Genomic DNA, 11,062 nt, shown 5'->3' on the forward strand with positions numbered 1-11,062 from the left:
GCAAAATCCAACAATCTGCTGCATACAAGAAACACACTTAATTCAAAAGGAAACTCATAGACTGAAAGTTAGAGGGTAGAAAACAATACTCCATGCAATGTGAACCCGAAAAAAAGCAGGAGTAGCTATCCTCTTTCCAGATCAAGTAGATTTCAAACCAACACTGATTAAGAGAGATGAAGAAGGACACTACATTCTTGTAAAGGGAAGAATCCAAGAGGAAGAGATGACAATCATAAATATCTATGCACCAAACACTAGAGCACCCAACTATAAGAAACAGATACTAATGGACACGAAAAGTCATATATGCACTAATACAATTGTAGTGGGGGACCTCAACACCCCACTGTCACAAATAGATAGATCAACTAGACAAAAAATAAGTAATGAAATACTAGAACTCAATCAAACTCTTGAACAAATGAACTAAACAGATGTTTATAGAGTCTTCCACTCCACAAAATCAGAATACACATTCTTCTCAGCTGCACATGGGTCATTCTCCAAAATAGACCACATACTCACACATAGAACATGTTTAAGTAAGTGCAAAGGAATTGAAGTTATCCCCTGTATATTATCAGACCATAGTGGGATGAAATTGGAGATCCATAGCAAAAGAAATTCAAAAAATTTCATAAACACGTGGAAATTGAACAACACACTTCTGAATAACCAATAGGTCACAGAGGAAATTAAAGAAGAAATCAGACAGTTCCTTCAATTAAATGACAATGACAATACAACATATCAGAATCTATGGGACACAATGAAAGCAGTCTTATGAGGGAAATTCATAGCAGTGAATACTCATATTAGGAAAATAGAGAGAACCACATCAAACAACCTGATGCTGAACCTCAAGCTTCTAGAAAAAGCAGAGCAGGACAACCCCAGAGCTCATATGAGACAGGAACTAATAAAGATCAGAGGAGAAATCAATGCAATGGAGACTAGGAGAATGATACAAAAAAATCAATGAAGCCGAGAGTTGGTTCTTCGAAAGAATCAACAAAAGTGACAAACCCTTAGCCAACCTTATCAGAAAAAGGAAAGAAAAGGCCCAAATCCATGCAATTAAGAATGAAAAGGGTGAAATTGCAATACACTCAGAAGAAATCCAGAGGATCATCAATACCTACTTCCAGAACCTATACGCCAATAAGATGGAAAACACAGAAGAAATGCACAGATTCCTAGATACATATGAATTACCAAAGTTGAACGAAGAAGACCTAAAAATTCTAAACAAGCCAATATCAACCAATGAAATTGAAAATGTAATAAAAAACTTATCAACTAAGAAAAGCCCGGGCCCTGATGGCTTCACTGCTGAATTCTACAAGACATTTAGAGAGGAACTGCTGCCACTACTGTTTAAATTCTTCAATGAAATTGAAAGGGAAGCAATACTCCTGAATTCATTCCTGGAAGCAAGCATCACCTTGATCCGCAAAACAGATAAAGACCCAACCAAAAAGGAGAACCATAGGCCAATCTCACTAATGAACATAGATGCAAAAATCCTTAATAAGATACTGGCAAATAGAATGCAGAAGATCATCAAGAAGATCATACACCCTGACCAAGTGGGATTCATCCCAGGGATGCAGGGATGGTTCAACATATGCAAATCAATCAATGTAATACACTATATCAATAGAGCCAAGGACAATAACCATATGATTATCTCCATAGATGCAGAAAAAGCATTTGATAAAATCCAACATGCATTTATGATAAAAACCCTACAAAAAATTGGAATAGATGGTCTCTACCTCAAACTGATAAAAGCCATCTATGAAAAACCAACAGCCAATATCATACTAAATGGTCAAAACCTGAAATCCTTCACACTCAAATCAGGAACAAGACAAGGATGTCTACTATCACCACTCTTGTTCAATATAGTTCTAGAAACATTAGCCACGGCAATTAGACAAGAGAAAGAAATAAAAGGAATAAAGGTAGGAAACAAAAAAGTCAAATTGTCATTATTTGCAGATGACAAGATATTGTATATAGAAGACCCCAAGAACTCCACCAAAAGTCTTCTAGACTTAATAACCAAATTCAGTCAAGTAGCTGGTTACAAGATCAACACACAAAAATCAATAGCTTTCCTCTACACGAATGACAGACTCACTGAGAGAGAAATAGGGCAAATAATTCCTTTCACAATAGCATCCAAAAAACTGAAATACCTAGGAATCATCCTAACAAAAGAAATCAAAGACCTCTTCTCTGAAAACTATAGCACTCTGAAAAGAGATTGAAGATGACATCAGAAAATGGAAAGACATCCCCTGCTCCTGGGTAGGAAGGATTAATATAGTGAAAATGGCCATACTTCCAAAACTGCTATATAGATTTAATGCAATTCCAATTGAGATCCCAGCAGCATAATTCATGGACCTCGAGAAAACAATCCAAAAATTCATTTGGAGCCAGAAGAGACCCAGAATAGCAAAAGCAATTCTAGGTAACAGAGACATGGCAGGGGGTATCACAATCCCCAACCTGCAACTCTACTACAAAGCTACTGTGATTAAAACAGCATGGTACTGGCAAAGAAACAGACCTGAGAACCAGTGGAACAGATTAGAAGATGCAGAAACAATGCCAGACACACTCAGACATCTCATCTTTGATAAAGGAGCCAAACACCCTCACTGGAGGAAAGATAGCCTCTTTAATAAATGGTGCTGGAAAAATTAGGATTCAACTTGCCAAAGACTAAAACTAGACCTTTATCTCTCACCATGCACTAAACTAAAATCGAAATTGATTAAAGATCTAAATATTAAAATAGAAACTCTGAACCAGTTGGAAGAGATGTTAGGTAGAACTTTTGAAGACATTGGTATAGGAAAAGATTTTATGAACAAAACCTCAGTTGCCCGTGAACTAGCACAAACAATCAACAAGTGGGATCTCTTCTTATTAAAAAGCTTTTGCACAGCAAGAGAAACCACCAGCAGTGTGAAGAGACAACCCACAATGTGGGAAAAAAATCTTCACCTGCTTTTCCTCAGACAAAGGTCTACTATCTCGAATGTATAAAGAACTTAAAAAGATCAGACCTCCCAAATTTAAAGACCCAATCCAAAAATGGGCATCTGAAATGAACAGACATTTCTCACACAAAGAAGTAGAAAGATCAAACAAATACATGAAAAATGTTCAATATCACTGGTCGTTCGAGAGATGCAAATGAAAACAATGCTGAGATTTCACTTCACTCCAGAAAGAATGGCTGCTGTCATGAAATCAACCACTAACAAATGCTGGCGGGGCTGTGGGGAAAGAGGAACCCTGCTCCACTGCTGGTGGGAGTGTAGACTGGTGCAACCACTGTGGAAATCAGTATGGAGATACCTCAAAGAACTAGGACTGCAAGTCCCATTTGACCCAGCTATTCCCCTGCTGGGGATCTTCCCCAAAGAATTAAAAGAATCATACCACAGTGATATATGTGCACCCATGTTCATAGCAGTGCAGTTTATAATAGCTAAAACTTGGAAACAGCCCAAATGCCCATCAACTGGAGACTGGATAAAGAGAATGTGGGTTTTTTATAAAATGGAGTACTACTCAGCCATAAAAATGAGAAATTAGAGACATTTATAGCTAAGTGGATGCACATTGAGGCGATACTCTTAAGTGAAATAAATAGGACACACATGAATAAATTCCAAATAGTTTCTCTGGTGTGAGAAACTGAAAGTGTAAATCAGGACTAAATGTATAATAGGTCATGTGAAATAGGAAGAAAAGGGGCAAAGGGGAAGGAAGTGGGACGGGGAGAGGAAAGGATAGAAGGGAATGGGATTAATATGAGAAAATGGAAAAATAGGAACAAAATCTTTGTAAATAGGGAGGACTGGAGGGGTTGAAGGGAGGGCTGGGCAAGGGTGATAAATAAGAACCAAGAGAGACTATGTAAAGGTGCAAATTTCCAATGATGAATGTCATTATATTGTATACCTAAAATGTACCAACGATTAGAATGAATAATCGATAATGTAAAATAGGAAGAAAAGGTCCAAAGGGGTAGGGGTAGTGGGAGGGGCAGGGGAAAGGAAAGAAGGGAAAGGAAAAATGATGAGAAATGGAAAAATTGGAAATAAAGTCTTTGTAAATAGGAAAGAGTGGAGGGGGTGAAGGGAGGGCTAGGAATGGGGAAAAAATAAGAACCAAGATGCATTTTGTAAAGGTACAACTCCCAATGAGAAATGTAATTTTGTTGTATACCTAAAATGTACCAATAAAAGAATTTAAAAAAAAAAATGAGTTTTTTGGGGGGCTGGGGATTTAGCTCAGTGGCACTGCGCCTGCCTCGCAAGTGCAAGGTCCTGAGTTTGATCCCCGGTACCAAAAAAACGGGGGGGGGGGGGGTTGTTAAAGGTCTGGGGATCTAGCTCAGTACAAAGGCCCTAAGTTTAATACTTAATACCCAATAGAGAGAGACAAAGAGAGAGAGAGAGAGAGAGAGAGAGAGACAGAGAGACATAAGTTTAGGGAATCTAGTCAAAGCAGTAATAAAATGTCTTGTGATTAAAAGGTGAAAAGCTTAATTTGGAAAAAGTGTGATTTCAGAGATTGTGAGAACAAACAGTCATGATGTCAGAAGGCTGAAAGAACACAGTTATCCTATGAACTTCAGACTAGAAGTGAAATCTGAAACCTGGCCAGAAAAAAAATCAACTAATGTACATGAAATGATGGATATACCAGTTACACTGATCTGATTATTTATGCATACTGATGTATCATGCCATAATCCATAAATGTGTAAAATAATCATGTTTTAATTAAAATTTAATTTTTTTAGAAAGCACACATTTACACCAGGAAAAGGAGATATTTTTAATTCTCGAAAAAGATTAAGATGTGAGTAGCCCACCATTTTAAGAGTAAAACATTGAAACTAACCTTGTAGTATGCCTTTTAAATATTTATTGATAATGTAATGATTTGGATGGCTTATCTTGGCAAAGGAACACAGAGGCAACTCTAAGATTTTATGATTTAAAGAAAGAAACAACCACCAATCTTCTTCGTGGGAATCATGATGGCTGAATTTGCCAGGAAAAAAACACACACTGTCTTCTTCTAAGGTCTTCCTTAAGATTTTTATCACAAAGAATCTTTCAAATTACAATTGAGCTATTTCATTTTAGTAAAGAATCCTTCAGTATTTGTAAAACCTCTTCACAGGGCAGGAAGTAGAAAGGAAACTCTATCTCAATCAGACAAGAAGGAGCCACTAGACTCCACCTAGACTTTCACCACTGCTCCTTGAACTAAATCAGAAGTAGAAAGTACAGGCCACCCACCCACGGGCCAGGCCCTGGACTGATCTACCCAGAAATCAGAGGTCCCAAGGTTGTAGTCTCTCTGCAATCCACTGCTTACTCTGGGATTCAAGTCTGTCTGTAAAGACTGAGGTTCCCAAGCAACAGAGCAATACAGGGTGGAACAGGTTTTCGGACTGCCCAAGAAGAGCAGGGTATCTTCACAGGTAAATAGAGGCAGCAGACTGAAGTCCTCACTCTCTGGGGCCTCTGGTATAGTGAAAATGCACGTCCCTGGAAGCCTGTGTGCAAGGATACATTACAGCTGAAGAGCCAAGAGCACAATCAGGAGCCATTACTCACTCCTGGGGGAAAGGTGTTGTCCAAAGGTCCCGCACAGCACCTAACAGCACCTGGCATCTCATCTGCCACTCACTAAAAGCCTATTGAATTTGTTAATTGGCAAGGCAAAGACTTCAGAGAACGAGTACCCTCTTTGTGCTGCCTTTCTCCATCAATGATATCAGCCTGAGAAAGCATTAGGGCATAGGTCTGAACTAATGTCACAAAACCAGAGGAGCAAGTTACAAGGAAGCTAGCTAAGGGAATGGGACCCTGCTGAGCCCTGGGGAAAACTTTTCCAAAAGATGTATATCACTAGACAAATGCTTAATTAGTTCATGGCTGACAATTCAACCCCACTGCAGAGATGCCTACATTGTCACCAGCATGGGAAATGAGTTCTTTTTGCTCCCAAGAACTCACCTCTGTCCATCAGGGGAGCAAACAGAACATTATGGCTCTGCCTGAGGATCAAACCCGAAAGGCTGTTTTGGTCAGGGCCAGGAGGTTAGACCAGAGAAGGAATTAGAAAGGCAGATGGGTGCTGTGGCAACTCCCTTTTCTGTGGACTTTTGCCCAGCTCTGGTCGAAACACAGGGTGGCCACAACTTCTGTAGCCGGCAACATCCTGATGTAGCACAGTCAGATCCAGAAGTGAGGGAAAACTGCCCACTCAGAGTAGATAATATCTGGAAGGAATGAATATTTGGGAAAAGTCCCAGTGCTAGTTTGGTGCCAAACTGTTCCCACCTTTTCCAGCCTCCTCCCACTGGTTCCTCCTCTTTCAGCTGCTCTGGTTCTTATAAAAACTCAGCCTTTCCCTAGCAGCTGTTAGGAGCCTCTCCCTAGTGCTGCAGAGCCCAGACGCAAGACCCACCCCTGGGAGCCCCAGACACCATGAGGAGTCTGCTGCTTCTCACCATCCTGGCTGCCCTAGCCATGCTGACTCTGTGCTACGGTGAGATACCTTTCACTCTGCAGTCCCTCTGGTTTTCCTTTTCTACCTTGGATCTCCATTCACTTCTGCTTTTCCTCTCTCTGTTGGAATCTCAGAGTATATGAACTTAACCTGGTCTCGTGGACATTGCCCACTTCCATCCAGTCTGCCTTATATTCTGAATATCTAGGTGTTTGTAAGCAGCTTACCAGTCCAGTCCTTTCAGTGGTAAATCCCTGTGCACCTAGAAACAGTTATTTCAAGAAAAAGACACCTTATCTCCAGCCCTGCACTTTTAGTTTTAAGGATGTTTATTTAAACTTGTGGTATCAGTGGGTTAAAGATATTTGCCGAATCACTTGCTTTTAAGAAAAACTTTTAAATTTTCATAGAAAGTATTAAGTATAATTCTTTCTAGGGACAGGACAAGGTCATAAATTACTTCAGTGGATTAGTTTTAAATTGAAGTTTTATTTTAAAGAATTTCAGAAGTTTTATTTTAAAGCATCCTAGAATTCAATTTCATAACTTCTATTGTCAAAAAAATTATTTATGGAATCTGTATGTTGTTAAATCTGTATTTCTTCAAACATTATAAAAGGAAATTTGAAGTCAAATTATCTCCATGATTCTGCTTTTATACTTTCATTATCCAGATATTCTGCCTGTTTTTAAGCCTAAATTACATTAACAACCCTAAGTGTTATGTTTCTCACTCTTGAAATTATTCACAATTTTCTGTACAAGAGGATTTGACTTGGTCATCTCCTTTTCAACTTTTCAAGCAAACTCATTTGCTTACATATCTAAGCCTTTTAGTCTCAACTGTACCTGCTGTGTTCAAGAGAGCAGTAGAAAGAAGAACCTGCTCTGACACCCTCCATGCGCTGGCCTTCTGCCCAAGGAGTTGTCAGCTGCACCCAGTGGTGTGTGCGGTGAATTCTTAAAAGGCTTTGGGAACCCTCTTAGGAACCCACCCCGATCAAGCCTGGCTGAGTGCTAGAACCCTCTACCTAGAAAAGCTTACCTGTTTCTGTGCCACCATAACTTCCTCGACCTTATTCTCAAACAGGCCCCCTGGAGACTTTCGTGCAGCGTTTAAAATGTTGGGTTTTACTTGTCTGAAGGCCTCATAGACACTGGGAAACTTTAGCCAGGACCTGCCACTACCTCCTTTAACATCAGATAAACAAGCATCAAGAAATCCAGAGGAAAAAACTCCTAAGTCCTAAATGCCTGAAATACGTAATAACCAAATTGATAAACACATTCTTCACATTTCTGACTCTTTCCTCTCTTTCCATCCTTGTATTTAGACGATAATCTCATGTAATAAAAAAATTGTAATCAATCTTTGTTATCTAATTCCAGAATCTCATGAAAGCATGGAATCCTATGAAATTAGTAAGTGAATATTTGATTCCTTTATTTCAACCTCTCGCAATGAAGAGGCTCTCTCCATTTTAAAATAAACAAAATGGCAAAGCATGTAATGGAAAGGGCCTGTTTTTGGAAAACTAAAGTCAATGTAAAAATCCAGGAACTGTGAAAATTGCCAAATGAGCAATGTTTACAGCTCGCAGCAGTATAACATGACATTTAAAATACATTCAACATATTTAGGAGCCATAAAATCTCATTTGGAAATCTGAAGCTGGCACCACACAAATGGAAAAGGAGGAGTAATTACACAGTAAAAACCAGAAGGAGAGGCCAAATCAGCTGGGAGACCATGGGTGGCAGCATTGAGTGGAAAGCTGCGGAGCATCTGAACTTACAAAGACCGAGCAGAGCAAGAAATAGCATATCACATCACACTTGTTTTTAATCTGTAGATTATCTTTGTACTGTTGGAACTGCTCAGGTACTAGAATCTAAGTTATGCTTCATAGTTCTCAAAACAGAGAATTTCTCCTCTAATAAACTAAAACACACTGAGCAGGAGTGACTAAAACTGAGAAAAGCTAAGCAATTGCCCAAAGACAAAAACAAACAAAAATTGCTGTGGCCCAGTGACATGTCTGTAAGACACAGAAATGGGTTATTCATTCCTTTTCACAGGCAAATTATAAAATCTGCTTTAGCTTGCTCTTTGATTTTTGCCTGTCTCCAGTTACATAAAACACAGCAAATGAATGAGCTTTGAAATACATTTGCGCAAGGGAATTTTCACTGAGATGTTTTTAACTGCTGTATCCTTAAAATTGCACTTATTTGTTTTTGTTTTAAGGTCCCTTCATTAATAGAAGAAATGCTAACATCTTCATGTCCCCTCAGCAGAGATGGCACGCTAAGGTCCAAGAGAGGTGGGCGACAAAACCTGACACTGGGGCGGTAGTGGGCTTTTCTCCTAGTGTATGGGACTGAGAAACAGGTTTCATTATAGGTTGTTTCTAATTGTGTCTTAAAATCAAAGAATTTGAGAGTGCAGAAAGCAACCAAATATTTAGAAAACTTGTGAAAAACTCCAAAAGGAGAGGGAAGGAGGAGGGGAAGGAGACAGAAAGAAAACGTGTGCTTTCATTAAAAACAAAAAAATTGTGTTTGCCTTCCACACCTGTTCTTCAGATATCCCTTGATAATGGCAGAAAGGAGGACTCTCTCCAGTATTTCCTTAGGCCTTCATTTTCTTCTCTTTTCTTCTCCATTCTTTTTATGCTTCTCAATGTTGGCCTCTCTTTCCACTTTCTAGGGTCCGAGAACGCAACAAGCCTGCCTACGAGATCAATCGGGAAGCCTGCGATGACTACAAACTCTGCGAACGCTATGCCATGGTTTATGGATACAACGCTGCCTACAATCGCTATTTTAGGCAGCGCCGAGGGGCCAAATGAGAAGGGGAAAGAAATCGTTTTCGTTCTGGAATCTGAAGCCTGGTTTTGTATCCCCTTGCAGCAGCATTTCTGAAATATGTAGACACAATACAATGCTTGTTTCTTACATAATCTGTTGTCCGGGCACACCCCTCCTTTCTGCTCCCAGATTGTTAAATAATGCAAGTGCAATACGTTAAGATGTGTGATTATATGTAATAAACTCTTGGTTTGATACTTTCATTTTGTGGACGTGATTTCTTCAGGGAAAATTATGAGCTTAAATTATGGCCCATCTAAACCAGATTAGGACATTCTGTTAATCTGTGCCAAGTGTTGATTAGAAACATAGCTACATAGAAAGAAAGAAATTTAAGTCACCTATCCAGCCATTATTCCAGTGATGGCGAACCTTTTGGAGCTTTCAGTGATACAAACAGCCCATTGTGGCAGATGTGCCATAGGTTCGCCACCCCTGAGTTCTCCTTATGTTGAATGATCGTTTCCTATTATGTGTTTTCCAGGATTTTCTGATTTTAAGAGTGGCAATTACAGAAATCACTCCACTTGTTTCTCATCTCTTATATATCAAAGTAAAAAATGACTACAGTGTCAAGGTAACCTAGTAGAAGGTAAAAAAGAGTGAAAGGAAAATTTTAAAAAATAGAATGAACAAGTAGCAAGATAATAGATTTAAATCTAACCATGTCAATAATCACATTATGTGTAGAGTCTAAACAAAACATTTGTTTACATATATATGTTGCATATTCCACCATACAGTCTTATTATTCCTGCTTCAAATAGGTCAATTTTTTAAAAACATTTAAATAATAGGAAAAATATTGCATATATGTATTCATGCAATTTCCATTTCTAGTACACTTTTTTGTGTGTACATTCAAATTTCCATCTAGTGTTATTTCCCTTCTGCTTGAAGAACTTGCTTTAACATTTCTTATAGTACATATCTGCTGGATTCATTTTTCTCCTTTTTCATTGGTATGTGTCTGCAATATTTAATATTTACATTCATTTGAATACATTCATATAGTTATCATATCTTTATCATTTTTTGATCCCTTTTACCCCTACCATTCACCCTCCCCTTTGCCTCTGATAACCCTCTCCATATCCAATTGGATATCATTCCACCATCTCCTGAGTTGCATTGTTTCTGATCTAAAATTAATTTTTGGCTGGGCATAATGGCACATGCCTATGACCCTAGCACTTGGGAGACTGAGGCAGGAGGACTGCCAAAGTTTGAGGCCAACCTGGGCTACAAAGTGAGTTTAAGTCCAGCCTGCAATACAAAGTGAGACCTCATCTCAAAAAAACCCAAAATAAATAAGTAAACAAAAAATAAATAATAAAATCTATTGTTATTTGTATTTTTGTTCCTCTGTACAGTGCCTATGGTCTCTGGCTGCTCCTTAGATTTTTCTTTTCATCATTGGTTTACCAAATTGATTACAAGTTACCTTGGCATGACTTTTTTTTTCTTGTACTTGAGGTTCATTGAGCTTCTTGGATTGCATTAAGTTTAGACATTTTCAAGTCATCATTTCTTCAAATATTCTCCCTTTCCTACTCTTTCACTCTTTTGGAGGCTCCAGTGATGTGCATATTTGGCAATTTACAGTAATCGTACAACTCTCTGATATTAT

General features: G+C 38.7%; 1 protein-coding gene across 1 annotated transcript; it reads left to right on the forward strand.

Annotated features, from left to right (window-relative positions):
• The first annotated feature begins 6,398 nt into the window (after positions 1-6,398).
• Mgp (matrix Gla protein) lies at positions 6,399-9,635 on the forward strand. Its single transcript, XM_004845828.3, has 4 exons — positions 6,399-6,600; positions 7,951-7,983; positions 8,810-8,885; positions 9,272-9,635. The coding sequence occupies exons 1-4, from the start codon at positions 6,540-6,542 to the stop codon at positions 9,411-9,413; spliced, it is 312 nt and encodes a 103-aa protein (XP_004845885.1). The 5' UTR covers positions 6,399-6,539; the 3' UTR covers positions 9,414-9,635.
• Positions 9,636-11,062: the final 1,427 nt, after the last annotated feature.

The sequence above is a fragment of the Heterocephalus glaber genome, unplaced genomic scaffold (assembly GCF_053883595.1).
Source record: "Heterocephalus glaber isolate CG9 unplaced genomic scaffold, H.glaber_assembly_v1.0 deba00001444, whole genome shotgun sequence".
NCBI lineage: Eukaryota > Metazoa > Chordata > Mammalia > Rodentia > Bathyergidae > Heterocephalus > Heterocephalus glaber.

Coding starts and splice junctions, on each gene's coding strand:
- Mgp (XM_004845828.3), top strand. CDS start 6,540: ATGAGGAGTCTGCTGCTTCTCACCATCCTGGCTGCCCTAGCCATGCTG. Junction 7,984..8,809: donor CATGGAATCCTATGAAATTA/GTAAGTGAATAT, acceptor TTTTGTTTTAAG/GTCCCTTCATTAATAGAAGA. Junction 8,886..9,271: donor CACGCTAAGGTCCAAGAGAG/GTGGGCGACAAA, acceptor TCCACTTTCTAG/GGTCCGAGAACGCAACAAGC.